The 15543-nt window shown below is 40.6% G+C and overlaps 1 protein-coding gene across 6 annotated transcripts in view; it reads right to left on the reverse strand.

Annotated features, from left to right (window-relative positions):
- LOC125768009 (acid sphingomyelinase-like phosphodiesterase 3a) overlaps positions 1 to 15543 on the reverse strand; it is a 77891-nt gene that overhangs the window by 42520 nt on the left and 19828 nt on the right. For 3 of the 6 annotated variants that reach the window (XM_049435101.1, XM_049435104.1, XM_049435103.1), the window contains exon 2: positions 4664 to 5078. In XM_049435101.1, the coding sequence (XP_049291058.1) occupies positions 4664 to 4799 (136 nt within the window). In that variant the 5' untranslated portion in view covers positions 4800 to 5078. The other 3 variants (XM_049435105.1, XM_049435102.1, XM_049435106.1) reach the window with 2 other exon arrangements.

Raw genomic sequence — 15543 nt, forward strand, 5'->3', positions numbered from 1 at the left:
GGTTCGACTAAATGTGCATTTCATGTACGTTCATCGTTTGTTGTATTAAGTTTTTCGTTGTTTTAGCTTCATTTTAATTTGGAATTTGGAAAATAGCAATATTTGCATCGGCTTTGCTCATCGCAATGTGAAAAACTAATTTTGTCATGCTTCTCGATATCATTCGGTGATGTACTCGAGCAGAGTTTGAGGATAATGTTTTTAGAAAATGTCGTTGCATGAATAAGTATTTGTGCGTAATCTTAAATTGCTGTAAGCTCTTTTATTATTAAAATAGTTGGAATACATGTGACTTGTGCTTTTAATTTGAATGGTAAGAAGAAACATGCATAGCAAGAAAATTTGTGTTTTTTTTAATTCGTGAAATATTTTTTTTTAGCATCATTACAGGTTTGATATAATCACGTATTGTTGCGCAAATTTTCTTTTTTAATTTTTTAAATTCATTTTCTGAAGTCTCTTCAAAGTCTATATATTAAAGGTATGGTTTCAAATAGATTCACTGAAGATTTGAACTAAAATTCATGTTTAAACTTTAATAAATCATAAATCCTTTGCACGAGCCAATAAAGCTCTCTTTAATAAATTGATGACAGTGATAAGCATCGTTTGGTTTTCCATGGTGTCCTACATATTTCGTTCGCGACAGTGCAGCCATACCACACATGCTTCACGATCTGTCAAACAGCAGACTGACAGGTTGGTTGACGAATTGAACGAAAATCAAAGGAAACGAAACAAGAACCTGTCGGTGTGATTTTCCAAGCGTCAATCAGAACTGATACGAGTGAGTTTTGTTGTGTACCTTCCCAGTACGGTGACCTATATTTTCTGCACCCATATTTTTTAGTACGGGAAGCATTTAATGAAAAGTAGTATTGATTAGAAAATGAAAAATTGGATTTGAAAAACGATAAAAAAAAGATTAAAAAAACGATCTGATCTTTTTCTAAATTTCCTGCCTGACAGCAGTCGACATAGTCGATTTATATATGTCGACCAAATTTCAACTAAAACTCACCACATTCCTAAGTGCTGTAGTCAAGCCACAAAGCACTCAATAATAATTTACCCATCAAGCATTAAAAAATAATCGAACAGCAAAAGCAATTGTAACTTCATGAATTTAGCTACACACTCGCGGCACGAAATAATCCTCCACGAAATGAGTTAATAATTGAAACATGTCTCACCGCTTCGATCACAATCAGAAACGTAACGTGCGTACTGATTTTCAATAAACTTTCCCATTGCCGGAAGGTTAACGTGCAAACGAAAGCCCTGGCCAAAAATTGATAAAAGTTCGCTGGGGCTTCGTACGCGCCAATCGCCTAGCCCATCCGAATGGTAATCATTTCTCTGGCCGCACGTACGAACATAATCATCACGATCGAAAATTACCGTCATCCTGATGGCTGATGGTTTGGTGCGGGTGCCTTGACTATACCATCGCGACAAGATGGCCAATCGGGCTCGGTTCGTGCTTCGCCATGTGCAGAACCAACCCACACACCTCACTCAGCCAAAGCAAGAAACAATCTCGCAGAGTGATAATGGTGAGCGAAATGTTTCCTCGTCATCACATCGTTGCGATAAATACTACGTTCTGCTAAAAAATCGAACAAGAAGTAAATGGAAATGGTTTGCTCTGTAGATATGAGAGAGGAGAGGGTGGTGGGGGATGGAATCGGAAGAGGGCTCAACAATCGGCCTATTGATTCGCGTTTTGTGATGGGGAATTCCTACCCGGAAGCGGAAGCAGTAAGAGGAAGTTGAGCGAGAAACAGAAATAATGTCACGGTCGCTTGATGGAGGCGAAAAATCCACTCGCGCAAAATCGTTTCCTACGATTCAGAACGTGAACGCGGGTTTGGGGAAGGTAATGAAGTATGAGGTTTGCAGTGGTGAAGAGGGAGAGACCGGAAGGGAAGAGGAGTTGAACGGTGGGGAAATTCATGAAATGAAAATCGAGCAAGCACGAGCGCAACATCCTGTTCCGTTGTGTTGTCTCGTTTCGCCTGTGTTTGCATCACAACACCGTTCACGAACGAACGGAACGAAACGATTAGGATGGCAAATTATTTTTCCTGATCACCTCAAACCATTGCGCTTGTCCTCTACTCACTCCTGAATTGGATGAGGAGGAAAAATGAAGACGAAAAAAAAATACCTCTGCGTTCTCTGATTCCAATAGCGACATGGAGATAGACAGTAGAAAAACGGAAAAATCCTTCCCAAACGAGTCGCCAGCGCGACAAACGACAATTGTGAAAATAGTTATGCACCGAATACAATTAATTTCCGCTCAGCATAAATACTGACGCGAAGAGGCGAACGGATCTGTGCACAATCCGTTCGCAGTTCCGTCCTATGTATCCAATGCACGTTCTTGTCATTCGGACGATTCCCGGCAGGGTTGGGATTGTACCTTGTATGCTTCTCTCTCTAGATCTTTCTCTTTCTCTCTCTGCTGTTGGGACGTGTTTTTTCCTCCGAACCTTGCATCAATTGAAAAGAACATCGAGTGGACAAACAAACTAACAGACCAAAAAAACATGACAGCAGAAAATGCAGCATCGATGAACGTGAAGAAAACTGTGGAAAACTGTCCAATCCATAGGAAAGCTTACCGCGGGAGAAGGGGGTAGATTTTGTTTCTAAACGATCCCGAACGTTAATGGCGCACAATCACGCACGGTAATATCAAAGGGAGTGGTGGGGGAAGGGGGAAAGAGGAGAGAAATCACGGACGGCACCGTATGAGAACGAACGCGGATGACATGCACCGGAAAATTTTTCCACCTTTCCCCGGGAGTTTTGATAAACCTCCACACGAAGCTCCAGACCCTTACGTACCCCACACCGGGAACAGGAAATTGCCAGGAAAGTTTTTCAGTTTAATATTTATGAGAGCAGAATTAGAGAGCTTTTCCGACAATGGCTGGACCAGCAAAAAAGGAGGAGGGGAAAAATATCTGCAATATGAATGAGAACACATCATCACAGGACGTACCCGAGGACATATGGACTGGGGCCACTGTACAAGCGAAACGTTTGCAGATGAGACACCCGGTGGGAGAACAAATCAGAAAGCCACATACATCGGTACGGGGTTTAAAGGGGGGGGTGTTTTGGGTGGGAGTTTTAGGGGTGGTTGTTGTTAGCGAAGAATGATCCCGTCGGGGGTTTATCCTCTCTCAAACGCGCGGGCTGTGCGGAAAAAATAATTCCCATACATGATTGCCAGCGAAAAATATGTGCGGAAAAACACGACAGCAAAGTACAGCGAAACCATCCACATCGATCGAAGAATGCCCATTAATGATTTATGTCAATCGATTGTTCGGCAACCGTCAGGTTCGATACGCAAAATTGCTATCGAGCATAGAAGGTTTGAAGTTTTTCTTTGCAGATGTAATGAAAGTATTCGGCGTTAAGTGGGTGGAAGTTTTGTACAGGCAGCATTTTTCCACACCCGCACCAAAGCATCCACCATTTTGGGAAGCTTTCACTGTGCGAATGCAAATTTAATGAGCTCACGTTGCGATGCGCCAGGCATGATGGATCACACCGATCGCCATGGCGATGGTTAATGGTTGAGCTTTGAAGCTGTGGGTTGCGTCATAACGCCGTTGCAGTAATTGGGGTGTGTGTTTGAAAATGATGCTTTTGCTTGTTTCTTTTTTCTTCTTTCAAACGAGTAACAATTTTCCGACACGTAAAATTCACCTCACCCGACATTCGGAATGATTATATTGAACGTTCTAAAATCATCATTGCAGATGTGTTGGTTTTAGTTATTATTTTGATTGATTATTACGTGTGAAGCTGTTAGTGGTTTTTGATTTTTTCCAAATGCGTTTCATAATTAATGCTTTAATCACGTCCTCACGTGGCATAATATTTGTATAGTATTTATTTCAGGTGAATATGGTATGTTTGTATTGTTCACATCGCTTCTGCAAATCACTCGCAAAACTAATTAAAAAATAATTTTACTTAAATGTTTATCTAAAACATTTTAAAATGAGACTGGCTTAAGGAAACTCTTATCGGTATTTAATACAGTTAAGTAAGTCTCATATTAAAGCTTTTTAAATGAGCTATTTCAGATTTTCTTTGCCAATCTACAACTATGAATATGACCATGATTTTTTATGAGAATAAATTATAAAAGTTTCATACATATTTTATCAAATTATTGGAATTTGATATGGTCCATCGGACTGCACCAAACATTTCATACGAAACGTTTAATATGTCGAATTTGATAGGATACCTTCTCTGAAAATGTTTCAAAGTAATTTGATCCACTAGGAAGCCAAACCGCAGAATGTGAAAAACTAGGCAATATTGGCCATTACATCAAAAACCATTACATTACATAAAAAATTGTTCAATTTATAAATTGTACTTTGTATAACAGTTTTCTATAACATTAAAAACAATTCTTCACAAAGCTAGCATTATTATCGATCATTAATGCATTTTACTTTAGAAAAGCAATCAGCTGCAAGGTTAAACATTTCATTTGTTTCCTGTATGTACATTGCACAAGCATAATAAAAATCAGAGTTTATTTAATCAATCGCCATAACTTCACACTTTGTTTCTCTCTTGTTTTCTACCATAGGAATACAAACAATCAATGTGAGTTACTTACCTATTCTCGCATCGGTCAGCTTAACACAGTACGTTGCTACCAGGAAGCAAACCCATGTTAACGCTATGCCCGGGAAGACCTTCAATAGCCTATTGAGGTCCATTGTAAGTGTCCCAGCATATCCATTATGTTTCATGTAATCAACATGGAAACGGAGCAGAGCATTCCGCTGACCGCATTCGACACGACGTGGAAAACAATAACTGCGTCCGTTCAGTTTCTACCTAACCTCACTACGGTACGGTCGATGATTTTCCCTCTCCCGAATCCCAACACGAGTCACTATTTTTTAAGGTTTGCAGAACATAAAGCACTGTACGATCACCACACTTTTGTTATGCTTCACTTCACTGTTTTTTTTTTTGTAACTGTAAGCCACTTGTTTTTGTTTGTATTAGTGTTTACTTCCTATTCACTATTAATTAAAAAAAGTAGAAAAATTATTAGAAATTCGAAATCTAAATATTATTTTATTGCTTTTTTCACACCATTTTCATTAAATAAACATAAATCAGTGAATGATTTATGAACCAAAGCTTCGTAACAATTCTGTTTCACATACTAGACAATAAGAAAAAGTTTCCTTGATCCTGTTTCCTTGTCAATTTGCTGCTTACTGTTAGAGGTTAACAAAGTTGTTTAAATATTAAAATTTTAGCCTAGATCCTTCCACTAAACGTGTGAAGCACAATAAAGCGAGAGCCACTACATAGGCTTAACTGTTCGTTCACTTTGCTCGCAAGTTATGCCTTTCCTCACCGAAGACACCGCGCGAGTGCTAAATATAACCAACAACATTCACAACCGCATCAATAAGCATTCATATTTTATTACCCATTCGGATGGTACTAATTCCGTCAAAAACTCGTAGAAGCTTTTCATGGAAATAATTATCCGAAAACAGCGAATTGTAACCACGAGGGTTAAAACTCAAAGGAATATTTAAAGCAATAATTTATATTTGTTCTTTGTTTTTTAAGTGTCCAATTCCATTTGTTGTTTTCAAGCACAAGAATGAAACTTTTCTGAAAAATTTCCTAAAAACCAAATTAAGAAAAAAATCACCAAGTCCGTATTGCTGACAGGAAACCAAAGAGAGAAAAAAAGATTCACTATAAGTGGTTGATTACGATTATTGCTTATGTTGCCTGTTTGCCGCACACTTTCTCTTCATTTGAGTTCTTTCTTTTTAATATGTTTTTCATTTTTTCCCCCTTATGAAGGTTTCTTCTCTGATGTTTGTTGTTGCGCAGAGCATGTTTTTGTTTTGCCATCGTACCAGCTGCATTCAGTCTGGAAAAAGAAAAAGGACGAGAAAGCATGTTGAAAATCAGTATTCTACAGTGAGACGGAAAGTTAGCAGGCGGTTTGTTTTGTTGGCCAGAGTGTTGGTTTTTATTGGCATTGAATTAATTTTGCAGCTAGCTAAGACTTTAAATGGAGCTTATGGATTTTGGTTGCTTTCACCATGCAGGAGTGGCAGCTGCAGAAAGTTCTTATCGCTTGTGTCGTACGGCGGTGATGCATTTAAAAGCTAAAATTAACCTATTAAGTAAGGGATCCAAGGATTATGAAAAGACACTTACAACTTCATAAGGTATCATATTTATGATGCAGCTTAAGGTTGGATTGGGTTTAAACTGCATTATTGCATTAATTGAGTTATTTTAAACTCTTTTATTTAGAAGAATAAAAATTGACAATACCATTAAGGACTTTTATTCCCCCAAAAATAATATTTTTCCTTCAAAACGATATTCTTTATAACATAATCCAAAGACAACAAAATCACCCCAAAAACCAAACGGTTGGTCGTAAAAATTGTTTCTTTATGCACTTAGTGTCTTATGTTTATCTTTCACCCGGACCAGCAATTATTCAAACGTCGTCTGACGCCACCTCAGTCCTTTGTACAAGTCCATTTAGTGCAAATTTCCACTTCTCTTCTTAACCTTTATCTTTCCACCACCAAAGTCCGCTCCCTGATCACACACATAGAATTGTGCCATTTATTATTCATCACAATTTGTGGCCTCAATTGTGGCCTTGCCAAACAAATCATATCCATTTATTCCGCATCATTTCGATCCAACCAGAGCAGTGTTAGGAAGCCACAGAGAAAAAAAGGATTCGCCACCAAAAAAGGGCAACGAAAGGAGTCGGTAGGTACTGTGCAGGTTCCAAATCACCCGGGAAAGCATAATTGCCACACAAAGCACATGGAAGGGTTGCTGGATGACAGAGGGAAGGAGAGAAAGAGAGAGGGGGTAAAATTGCGGCATCACGTCGGTCAGATCCTAAGAACATGAGAACGCACCGACCATGCTTGAAGGGTTGTCTGGCCAATATGGGGAGGGACGATGCGCAGGAAGCGACAAAAGATTGCAGTTATAGATAAAATGCCAACCGCGACCTGGCAGTGCTTTCGGGGCACGTCCGTTTCGACGGCACTTCGGTGGTCTGAGTTATGCTAACGACTTAAGTATGGAAGAACAGTTGACGACGACAACGGTGAGGATGATGATGATGACGAAGTTAGTTTCTCTGCTCTGGTTTCTGCTTATAATAACATTCTACGTTTGCCCAGTAAGGCAAAGTAAGGTCCTTTCGTTACTGGCACAAAGCATTACACAAGAAGCCATTCCATGGAGTTCGGAATGGAAAACGAAAAAAAAATCGACCATAGAGAGTGATTGCTAAAAATTACATAAGGACCAGCAGAGTTTAGTGAAATTGCTCACTTCCTTCCTAGGGCTTGAGCCCCATCCCAAACGGGCGTAACGTTTCTAGAACCTTCCTTCCCGACCGAAAGCTCGCGTACCGGTACAGTGTTTCCTTTCTTTGGAACTGTTTATTCGGAAGGTGAAAGCGCAACATGGCCCATGGTGGTAAAGAGCAAAATGGGAAAAGGTAGGGAAAAGCGCTTTTTTTTAGAGCATTCAAGGTGAACCAGCCGTAACGATTCCACCCGTAGTTGGAATCGGAAATGCTAAAGAAGACGCAACTGCGTAAAGGTAAACGCATAAATGCTAAGCAAACTAGGCACCCGTTTTGGATGAGTTGCGTGGCCAAAAAAAAACGCGCCTACGATAGGACGACATAAACACGCACACAAATACACACCCACCCACCCTTGCATACGCCTCCCCAGCATACTCGTTTGCTGTGGCGTCTTAAGCGGATTAAAATTATCGCGTTACGTGTCGTGAAGCTATAATTATTAACATATTTTCATACCAACGGACTCACTTTCCTTTGTCTCGTGAAGTTTGCCTTCACCTGTGGTGTGGAGTATTTTTTTTCGCTTCCTTCTTAACCTTACAATCAAAAACGAACGCTTGTGAAACAAACATTTCCTATGGGGCAAACCACCTTTATGTAAGATGTAGCTCGTTGATAGCTGTATGAAGTCGGTGAAGATTCCCCACTTATACCCCCAAAACCCAAGAAAAAAATGTCCTTTTCGTCCCACTTCCCTTCACAATCAGCCTGTTTCGCTACCTAGTGACTATCTTTCTTTTAACGAAAAAAATCCGACTAACTCTTGAGAGATAATTTCAATCCACTTAGTGAATAGCCAAAAAAACGCACCGACACCGTGGACACGGGTGTTTTGCTTTGGAAGTTTTCGGTCTGTTGAATTGTTAGGGCAAACTGACCTGCCACGGCTGGGCAAGAAAGAAAAGGCAAGATTATTCCATAAAGGGATTAGTCTAAGCGACCGCGAACGGTGAACAGTTTTATGTAAACCAGCTAAAGGTATCGTACGGGAAGGAAAGAACGATCGGCGTTTAATCGAGGGAGAAAATTAGTGAAACAACGAAAATCAGTTAGATGAGAAGATTTGTTTTATAATCCTCGGTTGGGGGGAAGTGTTGCAGAATAATTGATTTTTGAATCGGAATGATTGTATTTAGAAATTAATTTGCCGATATTGAGCCCGGGAGCAAAGTACTTGTCGTTTGCGTAAGTAAATATGTTGCTCATTTTTATTGTGCATTAATTAAAAGCATCGTCTTAAGTTGTTTCAATAAAGCTATATTTAAAACATTTATTTTGAGAATTTATTTCACTCTGCAAAACAATTTTGTGTTATGTTTGATTTGGTGGTTATAAATAGCTTCCACCTTTTCATCGAAGCTTCTAAATTATAATTTCAAAATGGTGCTACCTCAAGCACACCAAACAACCTGCACATTTCCATGTACCAAGCGCTTTTCCATCTACAAGACAGGTTAAGTAATGATAAAAATTCAATTTTCTCCTCAAGTATGCTTTTCAAATTTCGGCACCGCAAAAATATTTCCTCACAAAACGTTTCTCGGGTTTTGAATAATATTTTAATAGTGTACCAAAGCCTTCGAGCCATGGGAAAATGAATATGATTACTGTGCGCCAAAAAAAAACCTCGTTCCTACGGAAACGCTCGGTACAAGTGCCCGTTCATTGGTTTGCCGTATTTATTCAGGTTTATTCAAATGTTTTGTCGCTTACGTTTCTTGCAAATTCACATTCCTAGGAACGCGATCGAAGGAAAATATTATGATTACAATGAATTTTGTCATTGTTTGTTTTTAGTCCAAGCACTGAAGGGCGCTGGGTGGGTTTTCTCTGTTCCTAAGTAGAGTGGCGAGAAAATTTGTGAAAAATCATCTATTTTTTTATCGCTCGTCGATTTTATATTTTCCATTGCTTTACCGAATTGTGAGACGATTTGCGTGCAGAGGTCCGGAAAAAATTGACTACTTCCGATCAGCAATCAACCTATCAGCCTTAAGAATAGATCAATGGGAGTGTTATTCTCCCGGCGGAAAAATGAATTTTCTTCGCTTGACTTTTTTTCTTCTCTCCCTTCAATCTTGTTTTCCTTGCACCCGTCGGAAAGGCAAAACCAAACAACACGGGTTGGTGTGTAGGTTTTTGGCTCTCGTTTTATCGAATTTTCCCCGAAATTCATCAGCTTCCGTTTATTGTGTGTCCTCCATCAAAGTCAATGTCAAGTCATGCTTATTATGAATATTTATTGCTAACCGTCCTACTCGGGACTTTTGGGACATTCGACGACTGGTCACAGTGGAATACTTGCCCTTCGTTTCTTGCATTCTTTTTCTTGTTTATTTCAACCCCCAAAAGAAATCAATCAAATAAATCGGTCCAGTCTATTCATTCGACCAATCGGCAGCGGAAAATACGGGAGCCACGTGAAGAAAAGCATCGTCCATGTGTGAGGATATGGGGTGTTTGTTTGAGTTCATTTTCCTTTGAATGGATGATTTTTTCGCTTACATTGTGTAGGAGCTTCTACCCTGCCTCATCTTTGTCAACCGACGGGTGTTGTTGTGATTTTTTTTTTTTGGTAAAACCCAGTTCTATTTGTTTGCATTTTAACCTTCTTGCCCGGAGCGATTACACCGCTTGCACCTTCGTTACCACGCTGCACATAGTGAATTATATTGAATAAGCAAATATTATACAAGAAAAAGCATTCGCACTCAATTTTCTCCTCACGCTTGGGATGTGCTTTTTTTCTTTTTGTTTGTTTCACCGTGCGAAGGCGTCACTCAATCAATCGTCGGTTGGATCGAAGGTGAAAATGAAGTCGAAAAGCGGGGCAAAAACATAATCTTTTGAGGTAAATGAAAAAAAAAATAAAACCCCCACACAACCACCCGCATTGCCTTATTTTGTTTTTGGTAGGTAGTAAAACGACAAAAACAAATCAAAGTGAATGAAAAACAAAACCAAAAAACGCCCGACGAAAACAACACGAAACCAATCTACGTCACGCGGTACCAGGCGTCTCCATTTAACTCAATGAATCTTTCATACATATATATTTTTTTCTTACCCCGCGCCAATGGATGCTACACACACAAACACAGCCACGCGGCACACGGTGCAAGAAAAATCAATTTTCCAATAAAACTCTAATCCAATTTCCGGGGTCACACTTGACAGCCGTGCCGTCACTTTTTTGTTCTCTCCATGCCATTCTCGTCCCCGATTTTACTGGACCGCTTCTGGGTGGGTTTGAATCTTTTTCTCGCCCTTAAACTGATTTGTATTCTAATCTTATTGAATTTTTCGGCACTTCCTGGATCCCGGGAACCCTGGAACGCAGGGCTAAACTCTTCCATCGGTTGAAGTGGACGCAAACTTGAGGTCTAGTGTTTACCCGACGCGAAAACACATAGATGCCTCCAAGGATCGACGTCCGTCTGCGCAACGAGTGAGAAAAAAGTAAAAATCCACTCGACTCAAGTGGGGGAAGAGGTTTAAAAGGGAAAACTCGAAAATGGTGAGTTGTTTTTTTACTAAGTTATGTATCTGTATGTGTGTAGATTTGGTCAACTTAATTGGAGCTAGAATCTGGCCGGAAAAAAACCCCTGCACACCCTCTGGACACAAGAAAAAGAAAAAAACAACATAAACTCCCCTGGCCACAGAACAAAGCACAGCCATTCGGACGTTTGCCATTATTTTCGTCTCGCCAAAAACCCGACCCGAATCGGTCATTTAAGGGATGTTAAACTTTCGACATTTCTCGTCCATTCCATTTTGCTCGGTTGTCCGAGTTACGGCGGTACCCATAGAGTGGGTACTCCTTCGCTTCGTACGAAGTCACAACTTTTATTCGACTCTCTGACATTTCTCGGTACTCTTACTTTGACACTGCGTGTTTCATTCTGACCGTGCACAGCTCAAACAGTTTGATGAAAGTAATTTTTTCTCTCCCCCTCTTTCTTTTATTAATTCAAGTGCGGTCTGCTGAACAATAAGTGCCATTCAAGCACTCGGATGGTAGGAAGCATGCGTCCAGCGGATAGGGAAGAACCACTTGTGGAAGCTTGTGGTGTGGTAATGAAGTGGTGGCAACGGAAAAATTACTGTGGAAAAGAAAATTACTCCCCGATGGGTGAGTCCCATGGTTTGCGAGGCGCAAGCTAAAGAATACGAGGCAACAAAACGAAAAAAAGGGGATACCTTTTTGATGAAGGATTTAGGAAAAGGTAACGTTTTTGGTGGTGGTGGTGATGTTGGCGGTTGTAACAGTAAACTGTTGAACCGATTGTGTTGTATAAATTGGATCGGAATTATTTTGGGAAGAAGCTTTTTCACAATCCCTCCCCCACACTCCAAATCCGATGAAAGTTTTGGGTTTGTTTTCTTAGGAAAAATTGGTTGTTTTTCTAGAACACTTTACGTTACTTCAAGCCCGTGGCAACGGGTGAAATGATTTGCGGTCAAACGTATTGTCTGTGGTTTCAATAAAATGGTAATGAAATTTTCCACTCACGAAACGGAAGAGAACCGTACGAAGGGTAGTAAAAATGGAACACAATCCATTAGATTGATGGTTTACCGCAATCTTTAGTAATCAACCATTTCCATTTCAGCGACGATTGCTTATCGTGACACCCGTGGTATGAGGTGGCCGTGTTCGATACGGTAATCCAAAGGGGTGTTAATTTGAAATGTGCTTGATTTAAGTGCATGTTAGCCTTTTTCTGTCTCAATTTGCAAAATTTAGATAAGCACAAATTAAATGTGATAAGGATTTCACATGTTCGAAGATAATGAACCAAATGTTCTCTTCATGCATTTTACGTGCATTTTTCGTTTTAAATGACATTTTTTACCTTGAAGTTCCATAAATATGCATGGCGTGACAAAAAACTCTTTTTTAAGAATGGCAGGCTACAGAACCGCGAATGTCGACTATGTCGACTCCACGCTATTAAACGTTTTTGCAGCAGTCTTTATTTGATCTAATTTGATGTTTTTTTATACTTATATTTTATTTAATTTTTTTTATATTAACTTTTTTTTCCACCATGTTTTTGAAAAACGTTGTAGCTTCTTTGTTTTAGTGTACTGTCTTTATTCACTACAACTTGCTTATTATTATATGAAAAGAAAAAGATAATATCTAATTTTAAACCAAAAAATTTCATTCCATCCGCGTGGCGCTTCATGCCATAACAGCATCCATTTGTTTGTATTTGTAATAACATTTCTTCACCGCAAACGAATTCATTTTCATTCATTCTTGATTGAATAAATAACTCACCAAACTACGTGCCTGTAGCATGTTCCCTTCCCAGCAAACATGTAGCAATTTGTCAAATGTTTCTTTTTCTCTCACTCTCACACAGGCACAAAAGAATACCTCCAGAAGGAAAGCGCACCGAGCGAGGTACGGCCACATTAAGAGCTAACATCAGATTAACACATCAACGGTGAAAAATGGCTTTCACTGGCACAATCCAAACACTGGGATTTTCCACATCCTGCAGCCTCACATTTTGATTGTGCTCGTGTGTGTGTGCGTGTACACAACCAGACAAAAAAAAACAAAGCAAAAAGCTCGCAACACACCATCCTGCCAGTCCTGTTTCACTTTCCAAAGGACGGGGGTGGAAATGAGCCCCGTACTGTACGGTTTCGATACCGTACAAACTGTTGATACTGATTTGCTTGTAATTCCATCTCACATCATCAGTTAAGTGGTATTATACTACTTAACAGTCACCGTACGAGACTAGGAGAGGAGCGAACCCGAGTGTGAGGGGACCGTCCTATAGGCAAAACATCGTACCACATCCAAACAATCCATCAGCAGCAACAACACTGACTGTGTGCGCTGCTTGCGTATGTGTGTTTGAGGGAAGTTGTCACTGAAATTGAGTTGAGTCACCTCATACAGGAGTAAGCTCCCCGTGTTCACACGCGAGGAAGAACGGAACCGGTGTCATGTACGTGGGGTACGGTAACATAAATCATAAAAACACACCGGAAGCCTAACGAAAACCACACCACCCTAGGACGCGTGTGTGCGTAAATTTGTGGAGCTGTTTGTGTGCACATACGGGAGAAAGCAGCAGGTGGAAAGGGTTTTAAAATTAGCTAAATGTGGCCTTCACCCCGTGACGTTAATGCCACACGAGCAACAACAAATAACGAGTTTACCGTGTGCGCTTGCACGGACGAACCCAACGATGGTGGGGGCCATTCTGGGTAGAACAAATATTTTGAAAACATTAAATCATTCAACCCGAGATGTTACTGTATACCATCTCGCCACAGGTTGTTCCCCTGGTGGTCCCCGGTTTCATGGTGGCTCCCGCGGTAGGTTTCGTGAATTCATTCAGTATAATGTTTAGACTAATGTCGAACCATTATGCGATTATAGGTATGTCCGACTCCAAGGTTTGTAACTGTAACATTGGGTTTTTAGGCATTGATTACATACTATCATCATGTCATGGTCATGTGAGGAATTTGATGTGGCAAGATCCAGACAGAAGGACTACAAATACCCGCGAATACTGATCGGCTTTTCCAAAAGACTCAAACAATAGCTAATAAGGTTAGATCATTGAACAAGAATTTACCCCATTCATTGAGTATTTAAGTATAGTTTGTATGACATACGGCTTTACACTAAAAATAGATATAAAAATTAAAAAAAAATCAACCTGGTCTCTATTGCTGACATCCCTCATTACGACGATAATTGCTGGAGATAAGAAGTCACGCTCCATAAAGTCATCCATGTGTGGTAAACACATCCATCTTCATGTGATCGTGTCTCGTACGATCATTTAGCTTTGTTTGGTCAGGGGTTTTGTTGATTAAACCTTCCATCCTGACGTTATCCCTTGCGTCCTATACTACGTACGACCAACGTTATACACATCCGCTTGAAAAAGGGAGTAAAGCCACACAATGCACTTCACGGCGAAACTTGAGAGCTCGAGTTAGATATTAAACGTGGAAGGGAAAAAACCAGCATCCCTTTCGATGTGAAACCACGATGGCAAAAATCGCTATTCCCATCGCGGGAGGGGTTTTCGGCGCGAGAAACACAAATCTTCCCTTTCGCGTAAGCTTCCTCTAATCCTGTTTGCCATTGCGGTTTATTATTATTATCCTGCGCTTCACCAGGAAGGGACCAGGTGGGAGGTTTTTGGCATTACAAACCGGAAGGTGGAAAATGTTGACTTCAGCCGTCAGTAATATTACGGTTTTCCGTCCCATCAAAGGCTTCACCGTTTCGAAACTGCTCTGCTTCGACAAACCACCAGCATGGCAATCTTTTGCACAGAAACATACCGATCCCGAGCATAAATCACACGAGACACACAGCCAAACCTCATGCCCAAAAGCTCGACGTGTGTAAAACGGGAATAGGTTCGTTTCGGTGGCAAATCATAAAGAAGGATGTCCGGGTTAAGGTTGCTTTACTCATTTTTCGTCCCACTTGATTGTTCGCCCGGTTCGCTGTGGTCTTCCGAGACAAAGTTGGTGCCACGAACACAGCCAAGACCAGCATGGTCTGGTATGTGCCCGTAAGGTAACGTGCCTGGGTGGGTGCTTGTGGGCTCGCTAAATCCCACCCTTCAGTTGACAATGGTGCTGATGTAAGGCGTTTCTGTAAGGGGCGGTAGAAGAAAATTGCCAAACAGCAGAATAAGATCGTAATGGGACGTAATGAACAAGCGACGCATGAATAACACTTCCACACACAAACACGCAGACACACACACACACGTATTCTTAGTCACCTTCAGATTGGTATCACAATAGAACAAAGGAACAGCCACACACCAGGTAGAACAGGTTTCGACTTGAAACAGAAGAACAAAACAACTCATTCTCCCTTTTCCCGAGCACCTTTTGGAGGGAAGGCAAGGGTGGATTGTGGAAAGATGCTGGGTGGGATGAAAAATTCATAAACACAGCACTTACAGACGGCCAAATGTCTTGTCTTGCGTCAGCTTAACCTAAACCGAACCATACTTACGCTATTCGGCAGCTTACCACCAGGGAGCGCTACCGTCGTAATAATTCCCCCAAAAGGCAAAGCAACCACTCGA

This window comes from Anopheles funestus, chromosome 3RL (assembly GCF_943734845.2).
Source record: "Anopheles funestus chromosome 3RL, idAnoFuneDA-416_04, whole genome shotgun sequence".
In the NCBI taxonomy this organism is placed as follows: Eukaryota; Metazoa; Arthropoda; class Insecta; order Diptera; family Culicidae; genus Anopheles; species Anopheles funestus.